This window comes from Ochotona princeps, chromosome 1 (assembly GCF_030435755.1).
Source record: "Ochotona princeps isolate mOchPri1 chromosome 1, mOchPri1.hap1, whole genome shotgun sequence".
In the NCBI taxonomy this organism is placed as follows: domain Eukaryota; kingdom Metazoa; phylum Chordata; class Mammalia; order Lagomorpha; family Ochotonidae; genus Ochotona; species Ochotona princeps.
This window is the reverse complement of record NC_080832.1, coordinates 161367786-161384543: the sequence shown is the minus strand read 5'-3', so window position 1 is coordinate 161384543 and position 16758 is coordinate 161367786. Positions and strand designations below refer to the sequence as shown.

Below are 16758 nucleotides of genomic sequence, written 5' to 3'. Positions count from 1 at the left end.
TTGTTTTTTGCACGTCTTGTGTAGTGAATTCCTCTCCAACCTTGTTGCTCAGTTAAAACACTGCCTACTCTGTGAAGTTTCTTCTCCCCCCTGACCCAAGTATGGCTGACAATGCCCTATTTGATGTCCCCCAGATGTTAAACTACTTCTTTGTTATTTAAAAAAAAAAAAAAGAATTAAAGTAACTCACATATATGCTTAATTCTAGATATCATTTTAAAACGAAATTCAAAGAAAGGAAACAGAAGCATAATAAAAAAGAAACGTCAGAATCCGTTCATGGGAATCTAGGGTTAATTCTCATTGAGGAATTGTTCTGATATCCATAAGTCCTGCTAATGATGACAAAAATACTTCTCAGTTACATGAATTCGTTGCATCAGTTTAACTTCTGCGTCTGTATCTTTCACTTATACATTCTGCCATTGAGATGTCTCTGCTCTACAGGGCTGAGAGGGAGTCCCAGGTTCCTGACTTCAAGAACCAGCAGACAGAATATGTCTCTCTGTCACTGTGCTTTTCAAATAAGTAAATAAAATGCTTTTTCAAAATCACACAAGAAGCTTTTTCAGCAGAAGTATTTACAGATTTATTAAACCTGAAAATTTCTGGGATCAGAACTTAATGCAGTTGATCATCAAAGCAGTGTGAAGTTCAAGATGTCAAGTGATGTCTTAAACCACCAGGCTAAGGTTCTCTCTTCCACGTATTACAAAATCTACAGATATCAAAAGATACAAGTACTTTGGCACTCCATTGGCTCGATTCCATTATAAAAATGTCAGTTATGAAAAGTACCAATGAGAAAGCCCATCATAAGATGACTATCCTGTGTAATTTTTCACTTAACCCCCAATGCTGAAACCACGGATTCATGGCTTTGTCTGGATGTGGTCAAGGTGGAAAGCCACAGAAAAGATAATGTGATGGCGAACACGGAAATGAGTATTATGGGAAAACCATGCATGAAATTCCACCAACATTTCTGCACCAAAATCAACCTCTTCTTCATTCTGCTTTCCACAAACTTGGAAACTTGCTCACCTAAACTGCACTTTATCAGTACAACCTAGCTAATTAATTTGCAGCGTGTTTGAGAATTTGGCACACATCTCAAGTTTCTACAGGAGAGGTAGGAATACCTAGCGTGAAGGAGAGGACCCAGGATGATGAAGGTCCTCTGAGGCGGTGCTACCCACTCCCCACCCACGGGCTGCGTGAAGACACAGAACATTCAGGGAGCCTTTCACCTCATGCTCACCAGGGACACTGGCAGGGAATTGAGGAGGACCGCATTGGTTGTAGGGCCACGTAGGAGTGCAGGTAGGCACAGACCCGGCCTTCCTGGATAGTGGGCACAGCTCAGTCCAGGGACAGGAAAGCCAACAACATGCCCCACTGGCCTGGCGCCATTGTCAGGGGCATCGGGCTGAAAAGCAGCGAGATGCATTGGACTGGTGATGGAGGGAAAGAGAGAAAACCAAGGGGCAGGAGGAAGTTAAGATCGGGGATCCTGTGCTCCCATCTGCTGGTCCATTCCCCAAAAGGTCTCCAGTAGCTGCAGCTTCAGCCCAGAGCTGGGGAGCTGGGAACTCCATTCAGGTGCCACTAGTGGGCGTTTAGGATTCAACCTGGTGTGTATTCATAGAATGTTGATAGAGCCAGAAGAGCCAGAACACCAACACTGGTCCTCCAACATGGGACATGAATTTTCCCACCCAACATCTAAATTGCTAGGCTGAGTGATTTTAAAAGGTCCATGGCAATAAAAGGTTCATATAGTCTTGCATCAAGAAAGATTATCATATTTGAAGCAAAAATCACTGCAAATGTTGATAAATAAATAGGCAGCTAATCTTTAACAAGCTTCTATGATATGGTAAATACTGACTTACAGACTGTAGATGCTGATTTCCAAAATGGGTGGTAATTGACCTCTATGCTCAAGTGGGATAAAAGAGTTCAACACAACTCACAAAAGTGGATGTAGTGTGTATGGTAGCTGTAGTATCGAGCCCTAACGTAGTGTAAGTGAACACTATTGAACTTTTGATTAATTCCTCAGATCTGAAATTCAAGGATACAGGCATTAAATAACTCACTTGCGAGTACATGGCTAAGCTGTTGTACAAATGGGATTCTCACCCAGATCTAGAGATTCTCAAGTTTCTAGATACCATGAAAATAAAATAGAAAGATCTTGCAGTAGCCCATGGCCCCAATATCATTCATTTGGTTCATTTAAGAAAAGTGGCGTGCCTTGGGTCCCATCACCACTATATAGCATATCATGTACCTTTTACTTACTTTAGAAAATTAAATTTTAGAGACATTTTCTTCACTTGGTAAATCTTACCTATACTTTTTCTTCAATTGAGACCAAACCAGTGAGGAATGAAAATGTAAGTAGGTATTGAGCATTATTTAAAAAGTAAGATAAAACAGAAAGAATTAAAAATTTAATCTACAGAATTTACATTTGAATGTGGAAAAATTATTTTTACATTTTATGACCGACCTTTTTGTGAAAAACTTTCTGTACCTTTGTGGCCTTGATAAAAACATAGATATTTTGAAAAATTAAACCATCATATTACTTACATCAACACATGTATGTACACATAAAATGTAGACCAAATGCAGTGCATAAGAATTGCTGCCAAATTCAAACTTTTTTCAAATCAAATGTTTCATTTTTATAAAAAATTATATATTGTGTGTATATATATTACTTGAAAGTCAGGGAGATAGGGAGGTGTCAAGGATTAGGGGAAAGTGGGTGAGATATTAGACAAATAAACAGAACAAGAGGACCTGCAGGACTGAGCTTTTTATTATTGTAGCAGGGCAACCATCATCTTGCAGGATGATGCACTGAAACAAAGAAAGTGAGAGTTTTTATACTTTTACAAAAACATAGCGCAAGTGGTGGCAAAGCAGGTGGCAGAGCACAGATTAGCTGAGCTTCCACAAGGTCAGAGTAGCCCATAACAGCTCCAAGCACAGGGTACATACGTAGCTCTTCTGCGGCAAAAAAAGGATCAGGAAAAAATTTCAAGGGACAACAATATGTCGGATTCTGGAGTCAGGCCTGCCGTGGCTCCAAGCCTTGCGTGGACACAGAATGTCCTGTCCTTTACGTCTCTCCTGAATGTCTGCCAGGCATCCGCATCAGTGAGACCATTGTTTCCACATTTTTTTTTCTTCTTCCAGTGTTATGGGGAAATTGGAAATAAGAGGATAAGCCACAGCTAGCCTCCCAACTGCCTCAGGACCGGGGGTTGGGGAACGGCCACCTGACAGCGTCTCAGGGTCCCTGATGCCAGCATGCTCCGAGGGTTCTGCTCAAGTTGTTTTGATAGTTCTGACATGCTGTCGGTCTTGCAGATGCAAGGTGAGGAAATCCTTCCAAGGTCCACTGGCTGACACAGTCCACCTCTGAGTCTCCATTCACCCAGACACTTGCTGTCAAGTTTTGTTACCCTCCTCCCTCTGCTGTGGTACTAGATGTACAAAGGGACATGTTGAATCCATTGGTTCACTCCTGAATTGTCTGCAAAACTGACTTCGGACTGACCTGAAGCCAGGAGTGTGGAACTCAATCCTTATCTCCCATGTGGGGAAACAGGCACCTGAGTCCTGGAATCCAGTGCTGCCGCCTCCCAGAATACGCACTAGCAGGAGGTTGTTAGTGGAAGTGGAAGCGGAAGTAGAATTGGAGGTTGGACTCACACCCTGACATTCCAATATGGGCATCGGGCACCCAGAGCAGTATCTTAATTGCTGTACCAGATGCCTACAGCTCAGGGGCAGCTCAAATCAAGGCCCTGCTCTCATTGCTTAAGATACTTAATTGCTGGGTTTTTGTTTTTGTTTTTAAGTTCCCTTCTCTGGAGATAGACATGGTTAGGTACATGTCTTGCAGGAATATTTTAAAGATAAAATTATATGTGTGATTGGATTTGGGTAGCTTATTGAGCTGTATAGTAGCAGTGTAAGAAAAACTAGTTACTATTATGTTTCTATGATTTCCATTAGGTTGTTCTTTTTTATTCTACTGCTACATATTCCGTATCCCATTGTGAGATGGCACCCATGAAATCATTTCAAGATTGAAATAGGCAAAATGGAAAATCACTTGCTCAGGACATGAAGCAAAATTAAAGAACTGCAAACATTTGGCGATAAAATGGGTCTGATGCTGGGGCACCTGAGGCATACAGGTCGTAGTTCTGCTTTGCTCAGACCACTGTTGGCTTAAACTAGGGCTCAGCTAGTGTGTAGTATGTAGCCGTAGGCAAGTTATGTTGTATCCAGTCCTTATTTCTGGTGGATAGGATCATAGCCACAGCACCCCTCACACTGGTGTAAAGATGAAGGTGTAATTCACAACATGTTCATTGTGCTACCTAGTAATAGCAGTCACTTAAGGATAACTTACTCTGTGGCTACATGAGGAGTCTTCAGAAAGTTCACGGAAAAACATATATCATGGGGCTTGGCGTGGTGGCATAGCCCCAAAAGTCCTTGCCTTAGATGCGTCAGGATCCCATATGGACGCTGATTCTAATCCTGGCAGCTCTGCTTCCCATCCAGTTCCCTGCTTGTAGCCTGGGAGGGCAGTCAAGGAAGGCCCAATGCCTTGGGATCCTGCACCCACGTGGGAGACCCAGAAGAAGCTCCTGGCTTCAAATCAGCGCAGCTCCAGCCATTGCAGTCACTTGGGGAGTGAATCATCAGATGGAAGATATTCCTCTGTCTAGCCTCCTCTGTGTATATCTGACTTTGCAATAAAAATAAATAAATCTTTTTTAAAAAAAAAAGATATATTATGGACAAATTTCAAATTTTTGCATAACATGAATATAATTCCCAAAGTGGAAAATTTCATCTTTCCAAGGATTTTCTGAGCAGCCATCTTATTTGTGGTCCTTGTCGCCAGTCAGCAGCTGGATCGAAGCAGGAAGCAGGATGCTGGAGCCACTACTGTCCAATCTGTCAGGTCCTGTTACCATAGTGACTGGCCTGTCCCTGGGGAGAGTCAAGAAGTGAAGGATGTGGATTTCAGAGTCCCTTCTGCCTCATCGTGCCTTCATTCTTGCTCTGATCCTGCTGCCACGAAGACTGTTGGTCTTCCTACTTTTTAATTTTTTAAATTAATAATCTCTAATTTAAAAAATCACTCACCTTCTCCAGTGTAGTCTCTTAGAAAATCTCCTGCAGCTTAGTCCTGTAGAACGAAAGATAAGGGGAGCTTTTGAAAAATAACACATGAGTGGGTATCATCATATCCTCTGCACGGAGCTGGATTTTGGGGGTGAAATGAAAAGCTGGAGACAGATTACATTCCAGTGTAGAACAGAGACTAAGGTAGCTGTGATGGAGGATAGCACAGCTCGGGTACTTACATGGAAAAAATGGTACCTCAGGTAAGAGCTTGATCCAGGACCAGCAAAAGACCAATGCAGGGCATGTGGGAGAAGTGGGCAAGTCACTATGATGGAATGTGCAGAGGGAGCTATGCGCAGGCTGGTATGGAGATGAGGGTGGGAACCTGTGGGCTCCTCACTCCTTTATGTAAGAAAATCATGGGAAGCATGGAGTGATTGAAAATCGATACCCAAGTGTGTGTGTGTGGGGGGGTGAATTCAGAGCATCCTCTGGATAACGGGAGTCCATCAGGGCTTGGTCTGTGCTGCCATGGGAGCTGCCCCAGCAGTCAAGAATGCTGGTGGGTGGGCCAGGCTGGAGGGCACAACAACCAGTGCGGCATGAACGGGGTTGGAGAGGGAGGAGCTGTGCAACTGAGAAAATAAGTAATGAGACAGACACAAGACAAATACTACAAAATCAAGCAACCAGAAGGAAGTCCCTTTCTCTGAGGAACGAGGTCAACCTAGAAAGCTCACTGCTCAATCATCATTGAACTGCTTGAGGAGTCAAATTATAGGAGTTGATGTGGCACAAACGTTGACATCTGTGTCCGGTATTGATGTTCACCAGCCAATGTTTAATGACCAGGGAGCAACAGTGCTACCCAAGTACAGTATGTGACTGTCTCAAGGATATCCTGAGGCACACAGTGCTGTGGCCTTGTACCACTGTCCAACTGCAAATGCTCATCCACAGGCCTCAATCTTGGTCTTGGACTTTTGCCCACTCACTGACTCTTGCTTGCCGTGCAGAGTTTGACCTTGGTCTCCGGCATCAGCAGTCTATGAACTTAAGATACCATTCATGGTCTGTCTTGCTGTGCTATATCGAGTCATGCTGTTATATTTTATAAATTGCCTGTGGCAAGGGTCAGCCCCAACTGGGGGGCATCCCAGCTAGAAGAGAGGAGAATAGCTTGGAAAAATAAGACGTGAATGTGTTCCATAGAATTGACACTGCTAAACTCAGGGGAGGGTGATGACTGGACAACCAGTGGGACAGTGACCAGCAGGGTCTTGGGTCCAGTTTGTGTCTGGCTTTGCTGAGATGTTGAGTGAGGTAGGTGCATGGGAAACAGGAGCACATTTGGGTTGATGGAGGAGATGTGGGGTTTCAAGAGGAGACCCTAGTGAATTGGTCCCTCAACCAGAGGGACATTTAAATCCTTTGCAATTTTTCTAGACCCTAAAAACTATATGTTCCAGTACAGTGCTTCCTTCCTCATGTACACATGTGTCGCACACACGCACACACACATACACACACAGAGTGACAGAGAGACAGAGACAGAGACAGAGACAGAGACAGAGACAGAGACAGAGAGAGTTACCTGGAAGAACAAAAGGAAACTTGAGGGAAGTCTTGCTTTAAGAAAATTATTTCATGATTAATCAATTTAAGTATAAATTAAGGCAACAAAATCCATAGACAGTAATACAGATTTGGTAAACAATTCAGTTAGCTAATTGAGTTAGTACTTTAAGTTTTACTTTAGCTTTGAGTTAGTGGATCAAATGAGGTACATGAGTTATCAATTAGGTTAAGAAGTTTAAAATAATCCATTTGTGTTCAAACCTAATATGAAAAAGATCCAATCAATTCATGCTTAGAGAATAGTAGAATAATGAAAGCAAATAAAATCAAGAAATTCCCCAGTAACACTGTAAGAATATGATTCCATTTAGCTTGAGTCAGTGAAGTCTTACATGATAGAAATTTTATTCAATGTGATGAATGTAATTATTTTTGGTGGATTTTTTTGCCTGATTTTCTCTTCAAAGTTTTCCTGCAGTTGCAATATCCTGAACCAAAGAAATATTTTAAAATACATTTTACATGTGCAATTTCTAGCAAAACACGGATCTTTAATAGGTTTTTAACCATATTTAAATTTGATCAAAAAGTGAACGTTGAAGAATTTTAATATAACTTCATGTGTCTGCATCAAAAAATGAAAGCTGTGCATATGTAGGATTCTTGGAATGTGATAGAAGTTTTGTGTGGGAATTCAGGAATCTAAACTCGGAAAGTTTGGAGTGTCACAGGCATGAATTTTTGATACTTATCTGTCTGCATGGATTCTACTCTGATTGGCTTATTTCCATTGCCAATGTACTTGAACACTGTGCTTTGGTCCAGTATTTCCATCATTATGGAATTATCTCTATCATCTTTTTTTCCTAGACACTTTGAAGATACAAGGGCCTTTAATTATGCTATGAATTACAGTTGTCAATCACATTTTAAGCCAAGGTAGGAAAAATTATTAGAAAATAAAGAAGTCATTAAGTCAGTAAGAATAACACATACGTTCTCTTTAGCCTGTTCTGGAGGGAATGTCAAGATGTGCTCTTTTTCTAATCCTACTGTTGCTCGCTCTCGCTCTCTCTCTCTCTCTCTCTCTCTCTCTCTCTCTCTCTCTCTCTCTGTGTGTGTGTGTCTCTGTTTTCTGAAAATTAGTTTTCATCCTCGGAAGCTAGTGGTTTCCTTTCTTGTGAATCTTTTCCCTTTTGTGATTTCACTTTGTAATTTAATTCTGAACTTGCATAAATCAATCGTACAAGAGAATAAATACTTGCTAGACACGTGATTCACACCCACAACCTGTCCTCCAGCTGCTCTAACCCTAAATTTGTGTTGATCTGAGATGCGGTGGCAGGATTTCTATGGGATGGAACATTGCCCACTTGTGGTCTCATCCAGAAGAAAATTTATAATATTAAATGCTTTTGACAGAAATTGAAAGAGATCTAAAATTTTAACTCAATATGGCAGGAAGAGAAACTTGAAGCAAGCAAGAATTGAACAAAGAATATTAGCAGAATTGAGATAAAAGAAAAAATGTACAAGTCAGCAAAGTGGTGTATCAGTCTAATCCTCCATCTGTGGCCCCAGCATTCCATATGGACCCCAGTTCTCATCCTGCTACTCCATTTCTGGTCCTGCTCCATGTTTATGGCCTTGGAAAGCAGCAGAGAACAGGTTCCTGTATTCATATGGGAACAAAATAAACTCTAGTCTCCAGCTTTCTACCAGCCCAGTGCCAGCCGTTATGGCCACTGAGGGAGGGAACCAGTGAGGAAGATCTCTGTGTCTCCTTCCCTCTCTTTCAAGTAAAGTAAGTAAATTTTAAAAATGTAGCAAATAAATATTAAACTGGGTAATAATAAATCAATATAATTAAATTTTTGTATTCAAAAAAATCACCATTACTTAAGGATAAGGCTAGGGGTGATAAGAGATGTTTAATAGGTACTTAATAGAGGCAAATCATGGTTATCAGGTATAATGCATGCAATAACATGGTCTGGAGACAGTGACAGTGGGCAGGTATACCAGGCTCTTAGATTACCAAATCCACCTGATACATGGAATGGTGGAGTTCCAAGTTGCTAGAGGGAAATTACAATGCTCACCTTTGAATTAAATGTGCTACTGGGGTAACAGCAACATTTTTATTTACCACAAGCACCCAGAACTTACAGTCAGATTGTGTATTAGGCCCTCTGGGAGCCCCAGGATGGTCCCACCTGTACCTGGCAAAAGCCACCTGACATGTGCTACCACTCATTGGCAATGACTGGAATTCCTGCGTATTACATTTTTACCTGACTCCGTGAGAATCAGAGGATGTCGAAGGCAAGAAAGGGCCACCGGAAAGTATCTAAAAGGAAGGGTGGGATGCCACCCTCAGTCTAAGCAAGGCAATAAGCAATCTTCCCTTGCTCTGGAGGCTGGGGTATGGAGCCATTTCCAGAACTCCTGAATGGCAGCTTTCCCTACTGTCTCATTGGCCAGAGCCTGTCCAGGATGGCCTGCCACCTTGCTTGTAGCTTTCCTCAGCTGCTGTCTCCCATCATTGGCCATTCCACTACTCTGGGGGCTCCTCTGCAGTCCCAGCCTCACGGCCTCACTAGCCTAGGGGCTCCAGCCCTGCAGAACACCGCTACCTGGCTTGGCTTCTGTTGAAATGTCAGTGGGAGCTGCCGCAACACAACTCTGTGTTCCGTGCACATCCAGTGCCAGCATTATGAGGTCAGGTTTTTGAAACAAATCTGCACTTGTGTGTCTGTGGTGGCGGGGGTGGGGGAGAAGTAAATGTCTTCACAGGTTTTCCCTCATTGTCTTACTCATTAATACGTGGCTGCTTTTGCCTAGATGTCTTTAGTTAGTGGTTTCTCAATGCTGATCTAGGGGTGATTCCATGGGGACCCATAGCTATAACAGCCTTTGTGTATGGCCTAATGAATCAGTTAGGACCTGGTGTCCCAGGTTTCAAATAGAATTGATAACACTCCAATATCCTCAGGTGACTTCCCTGGGGAGGTCTCAGCCAGAAGGTCTCAGGCTTCAGCTTTAATGCCGCAGCAAGGCAACATCCTACTTAGCACCCCAGGTCCAGCCTGTAGCTGTTTGCAATGACCATTCCTGAACATTCCATTGCAGGGAGATTTCAAGGCATAAATGGAAAAGAGGTGAGTGAAGGCTTACAAGACACCCACTCTAACTCTCGCACCTGTTCTGCTTTTATCTTTCCATGGATTCATTGGAAATCTTTCATTTATGAGCAGCCGTTGCCACAACCCAACAGCACCGAGCTGGGTTGCTTATTTACTTGTTTTCAGACACCTTTCCTGGCCAGTCTCAGAGGATCTGTTCCTCCTAATTCATCTATGGCTTGGGAAATTCTGTGCACTGGACTTCACATTGCTGTTTAAAAAAAAAATGGAGCACAAGGTTCTACACCACTGGGTAGAATAGACTGCAATACCGTACTCTCTTTCCACTGTAAAAACAATTGTATTGGCTCCTGCAAAATCACCCATTTCAATCACATGCCTCATTCCTTAGCATGTTCCAAACACCCACATGGCAGATCTGGGTAAGGCAGGGCTCTCATTTGCTCGAACCAGCAGTGAGTGTTTCAATCTCTGTTTCCTTTCATGGGCTTTTTGTTCTACTATCTGTAAGGTTCTGAGTCCTCCATTGGGTCTACTACAGCCTGCAGGATGTCTAACAGACTGGTGTGTTGAAGACATCCCTGTACTCATGCCACAGCCGTAGCCACAGCCATTCAGCAGATAGGGGCCTCATGTCGTGGTCCCCAGCCATTCAGCAGATGGGGGCCCAGCAACCACCTGGCCAGTAGCTCACCCTGGGATTTCCTCCCACTGCGAAGGTCCACGTTTGTGCCAAGGGATTCTGCAGTAGGGATGGAGGTGAGGTGTTTTTGGAAAGTCCTGCCTACTGTGCCAATTATTGCACTAGAGGGGGGGTTTGAGGACCAAGAAATCTCACACATTACATTCATCCATTCCAAACAAAGACCAATTGGAAGGGGACAAGGGTGGCAGGTGGGTGGGCAGGAATGACCCTTACGTTGGAGCACAGCAAGCAGCAAACACAACAAGCTCAGGTGAAGTTAGCTGGGGCTGGTCTCTGGGTTCACAACCCAGTTGCATTAGGCTGACATTGGCTCTTTCCATCAGATTCTACTTAAGATGGTTTCCCTGAGGTGTAAATGGGGAACTTATCACAGGAGCCACTCCCTGGGCGTAGAATGTTCTTTCTGCTGCAGAGGGACAATTTCATGAGCCCTCCCCACGCGATTCTATTACATTTGATGCTGCATGCACTTTTATTACTTTCAGAAGTGCTCATTATTGTAGATCTTTTGAATACCCATGCATTCTATCAGACAAACTTCTGTAGCAGACACTGCTCTTTTGTTGAAATGTTTTTTTCTCCCATTTTAATGGCTCATGTGTGGGCAGCAAACAAGGGAGAATGATCCGGCGGCTCTGAGGACATTGCATGCCAGAAAACCATCATAAGAAAGGAGGGGTAGATTGTCTCTCAGGTGAGGCTGTGCCAAGTCAGCCTCCCTGTGGAACAGCCTGTCCACCACGGCGCTGCCTACAGTATCATGCACATCGAAGGGGTAGAAACGGTTTTGTGCTAAAAAAAAAATCCTGCGACAATTTTTGACAGTCACAGAGGGAGATTCCTCAGGGATGCTCATCATAGCAGAAAAGCATAGCATGTCTGACTTTGCTTACTTACTATCTACCGGGTGGCTTTATTAATGACATATTACCTGGATTGCTAAGAGATTGCCTGGGTCTGACTCCCAGCTTCCCTCCTCATTCCAGCTTCCTGTTGATACACATCCCAAGAGGCAGAAGGTGTTCCTTCCACCCATGGGAGAGACCTTGATTATTCCTTGCGCTCACTTTTGGCCTGGACCAGCCCAGGCTCTTGTTGGCATTTGGCTAGTGAATCACTGAGTCAGATCTCTCTCTCTCTCTCTCTGTCTCTCTGTCTCTCTCTCTCTTTCTCGCTCATTCTGTCTCTTAAATAAATAAGTGAATATTCACTGAAATGGTTATTATGGATGAACTAAGCATACATTTTAATTTTTTCACATCAACATAAGCTTATTTTTAATTCCTCCTTTCCAGTTCTTTTTGAAGCATCACCCTATAGTATAAACCATAAAAACGGTCATCTTAGTACATAAAAACGCCACCCATTGAAAGATGCGACTGAATATTCTCAAGTCCAGGAGTCCACACATTTTACAAACATATTATACTTAAGCTGATGACAGATGCGTGGGAAAGATTTGACCAAGGTGTTTTCCTGAGGCAGGGTGATGTCCTGATGCTGACAGTCCATATAACACACATGATCTGAGAGGTATCCAGTTAGAAGTGTTACAGAGCAGCAGATGAAGAAAACAAGGCTGGATGGATTATCAGGAGACCTGTGTATTCTTGGTGATTTTCCAGTAACAGCAAAGGTTCAGGCATCGTTTATGTCAGTTTGTACGTTTGGGATCAGCATTGTGTCTCAGTGGGTTAAGCCACTACTGGAATGCTGGCATCTCTTATGGTCCCTGGTTTCAATTCCAGCTGCTCAGCTTCTGGTCCAGCTCTCTGCCTATGGCCTGGGAAAACAGCAGAAGATGGTTTGATTCCTTGGGCCCCTGCGTTTACATGGGAGACTTGGCTGGAGTTCCTGGCTCTGGACCTTGGCTTGGTACTGTGTCAGCTGTTGTGGTCATTTGAGGAATGAGCCAGTGGACGGAAGATCCCTCTCTGCGTAACTCTTTCTTTCACCTAAATAAATAAATCTTTTTTAAAAAAATAATTAATGACAAAAAGCCTTTTCTCTGTGTGATCTGGATTGATTTTCACACATTCTATACACTATGTGTATAGATAATAATATCACCAAGTTTGAAAAATTTAGTATGAGGCCCAGCATGGGAGCCTAGCCATTAAAGTCCTTGCTTTGCACATGCCAGGACCCCATACGGATGTTGGTTCTAATCTTGGCAGCCCCAGTTTCCATCTAGCTGCCTGTTTGTGGCCTGGGAAAAAAGTTGAGGATGGCCCAAATCCTTGGGACCTTGCACCCATGTGGGAGACCTGGTAGACGCTTGGGATCCTGGCTCCTGGCTTCAGACTGGCTCAGCCCCGGCTGTTGCAGCCTTTGGGGAGTGAGTCAATAAATGAAGGATTTTCCTCTCTGTATATCTGACTTTCCAATAAAAAATATAAAAAATAAATCTTTAAAAGTAAGTATGAAAATATTTAGATCCTTTTGCTGAGAGCAGATATTTCAAGTTAAACATAGGTAAGAGACATGGTTTAGCTAGCAGGAAAAATGTGTGCCTCATTGGAAAATACATGCTGTCAGGTGCCCTAAGGACTCTCCACAGGGTGTGTGACTCTCCGGGGGCAGATACTCACAACCCTGCAAGTCCCTGATGACTGACAGCCTTGCACAGTCTTGTCGGAGACTGAATCAGTCTCTCCCTCCAACAGTGGAAGAAGCAGCTTCTGCCTCCCTTTGCACATCCATGTCAACACTCATTCACTCCTTGCCAACTTGCGCAGCCAACTTGCGCATTTTTGACTCTTTTATTTTGTAAATGATTGTTGTATCTGCATGGTCTCTCACTGATTGAGTTGGGTAAGATCTCAAGTACCTACGTATTTGTATCTGTATCAGACTCATCTTTATCCTGGAACTGAAGTATTTTCATTAAATATTATTTTCCCAAGACGTTTTTGTATCATGTGTAGCTATGGGTGATTCTGATTGACTTATGATATCCATTGGTATAATTATCCGTATCTTAAAAGGGGTGGTGGTGCTAGCATTGTGATGTAGGGGTTATAAAGCCACAACCTGCCACACGAGCATCCCATCTGGGTGCTGGTTCCGGTTCTGGCTTATCCAGCTCCATTATTTCTGCTCCCTGTTAATGTGCTGGGAACGCAGCATAATGTGACCCAAGTGCTTGGGCCCTTGCTCCCACGTGGGAGACCTGGAAGAACACCTGGCTCCTTCCTTGGCCAGGCCCAGTGCTGACAGCTGCAGTCATCTGGGGGGTGAATCAGTGGATGGGAGATCTCTGTTTCATCTCTTCCTCTCACTCTGTAACACTTCCTTTCAAACGAATAAATTAAACCTTAAAGAAAAATCTAAGAGTGTGTGATTTTTTTGGATTTATCACAAGCATGAAATGAACGTCTTCGAAGCAAATGTTGTGCCCAGGACCACAAAGGTTATCACATTGTGTTGTCACTCACTGCCGCCCTAGGACCTTCTTGAGGGCGCCCTTCACCTCCTTGTTCCTGAGCGTGTAGATGAGTGGGTTCAACATGGGGGTCACCAGGTTGTAGAAGAGGGTGAGGAACTTGCCTTGGTCTTGGGACGAACTGTTCCCGGGCTGCATGTACATGTAGATGATGCTTCCGTAGAACAAGGAGACCACAGTGAGGTGAGAGCTGCAGGTGTTGAAGGCCTTGCGCCTGCCAGCAGCCGACTTGATGCGCAGCACAGCCGCGGCGATGTAGCCATACGAGACCAGGATGAGGCTGAGCGGCAGTAGGACAATGAGGACTGCGAAAGCAAAGGCCAGCATCTCCACCGCGCGTGCGTCCACACAAGCCATCTTGATGAGCGCCGGCATCTCACACAGGAAGTGGTTGACACGGCGGCGGCCACACCTGGAGAGGGTCATGGTCAGCGGTGACATGACAATGGCATTAAACAAGCCGCTGCCCCAGGCCACGGCCACCAGCCGCAGACACAGCTGTGGGTGCATGATGACTGTGTAGTGCAAGGGTTTACAGACGGCTGCGTAGCGGTCATAGGCCATGATCGCCAGGAGGATGCATTCAATTCCCCCCACCGAGAGGAAAGAGAAAAGCTGGACAACACAGCCGCCATAACTGATGGTCTTGTCTGGGCCCCAGAGGTTGACCAGCATCTGTGGGATGCAGCTAGTACTGAAGCAGAGGTCAAGAAAGGACAGGTTGGCCAGGAAGAAGTACATGGGTGTGTGGAGTCGCGGGTCCAGAAGGCACAGGAGGATGATGGTGGAGTTTCCCAGCACTGCCAGTGAATACAGAATGAAATTTACAATGAAGAGTATCAGCTCCAGCTTGGGACGGTCGGAAAAACCCACCAGGACAAAGCCATATTCTGAGCTGTCATTGGCTTTTTCCATCACCTTCTATTCACATGGTCTGTCAAAGCAAAATGAAGAATATCTTGAAACCTGTGGAATATTTATCAGTCCTTTAGAAACGCATGCTCCTATAGCCATCAAGTCTAATAACTTTCCCTATGCACGAATATCTTCTGCCCAGCTATATAAAGTCTGTCTTTGGTTCAAACACACAAGACCAGTTGTTTCACTGTTGGGAGACTTCCCACATGGAATCATGCTTCTAATAAGTAGACATTTCTCCTTGTGATTCATAAGATGCAATGCTTTAACCTTATTGAACACACCACATGGCATCCTACTGATGTGACATCCATTAACCCACCTGCAGGCAATTGCTACATTTCAACTGAATGTTATTTGGGTGAAGATCTTTATTTGCTTTCTGTTCTTCCTTGTACACGGTTACCAGGAGTACTGTGAGCCTAGGGACTGTCTTCCACATGAAAGCAACACAGGGCAATGTTGACAGTGCCCTTCTGAATTTGGAACAGCCAACCTGAGCTCACTACTCCAGTTTTTGAAAAACACAGTGGACAGGGAGATTGTCTGCCATGAGCTGCACGTTTGCAATCTTGCCATTGTCACACTCCTCATGTTAACATCACCTTCACGCTTAGTTGATAATTGTATCTACTCAGTATCCCGGTCCTTTACCCCAGTGAGAAGCTATGCATCCAGATCACCATTCATTTCTCTGTAAGGAATAGAATTTGGAGCCGTCAACTGCCAAGGTCAAGGAAGGATATTCAGGTTCTAATAGTGAAATGGGAACTCTAGATGTGTTTATTTCCTGTTAGCCTTTTAGACTTACTAGAATGGAGTGACAAGTTCATGGTGATTGGCAGAAATAGAAACCAAAAAAGGGGGGGAGAGGATGCTTCAAAAATGGAGAAGGTTAATTTTAAAATGTATTGATCCTAATATAGCTAAAGAGACTAGAGAAATACAGATTCATAAGAGACACAGTACTAATCGATTAAGCAGTGGTAGGGTAATGATGAAATCAGAAAGAGGGAGACAGTGTGAAAATAGCAAGCAGCTGGTGCAGGTGGTAACACACACCCACTTGAGTTGTGTGGATTTTTTGAAACCTCAAGCATCAATAACAAGACTGAAATTTTAAGCAGGTATTTTAAAATGCCTGGACTGATTTGCAATTCAGAGAATTCAGACTGCTTGTTACACTCAGTAAACTGGAAAGACAGAATAGAACTTAAATTATTGTCACATATACTTGGTTTTCAGAAGAAAAACAATTTTGGTAAAAACTTCTTAACACTGAAATTCTTAGAGTAAGTTTTTTTCCCCACAAATATTGTACACTGAAGAAAAGTTCCACATTCTCTTTAGTCATTTAGGCTTACCTGCTGTCAGCTGTCCCAAGGGATATAGAATGAATGATTATTAATGATTTTTCCTCTTGTTTGGGTCTTCCTGAAGTTTCGTGAAAGACTGTGCAGTTATATAGAGTAACCTTCAGGTTACGAGATGAACGCACCAGAGGTAACACGCCTGTGGTCTCAAAGACCTCAGTACAGGCTGACAACACAGGCTGACAACCAAGCCCTGAACCCTGCCACGCCTTAGATTTTAGTTTCTTCCTGATGGTAAAAAACAGTGAAAGCTGTGTTCTTTCATTTTCTCATAAGTTAGTTTATGTGATAATGATTTAGCTCCACTGCACAGAAAGAAGAGCAGAGAAGCTGCTGGAGGGCGGTTCACCTACAGTGAGAAGAGGCAATGCTAATAGCGTTAGCATCGCTGCCTATCGGTGATCTGTATTACTTGTGGAGCTG

At 43.6% G+C, this 16758-nt stretch overlaps 2 protein-coding genes across 2 annotated transcripts in view; one reads left to right on the top strand and one right to left on the bottom strand.

The window, feature by feature from the left end:
* The window catches only part of LOC131481031 (histone H2B type 1-C/E/F/G/I), a 160688-nt gene that overhangs the window by 73420 nt on the left and 70510 nt on the right, over nucleotides 1-16758 (top strand). The window lies entirely within an intron of this gene.
* Nucleotides 14033-14959, bottom strand: LOC101520380 (putative olfactory receptor 2W6). The gene has a single exon (XM_012930181.3). The coding sequence runs from the start codon at nucleotides 14957-14959 to the stop codon at nucleotides 14033-14035; it is 927 nt and encodes a 308-aa protein (XP_012785635.1).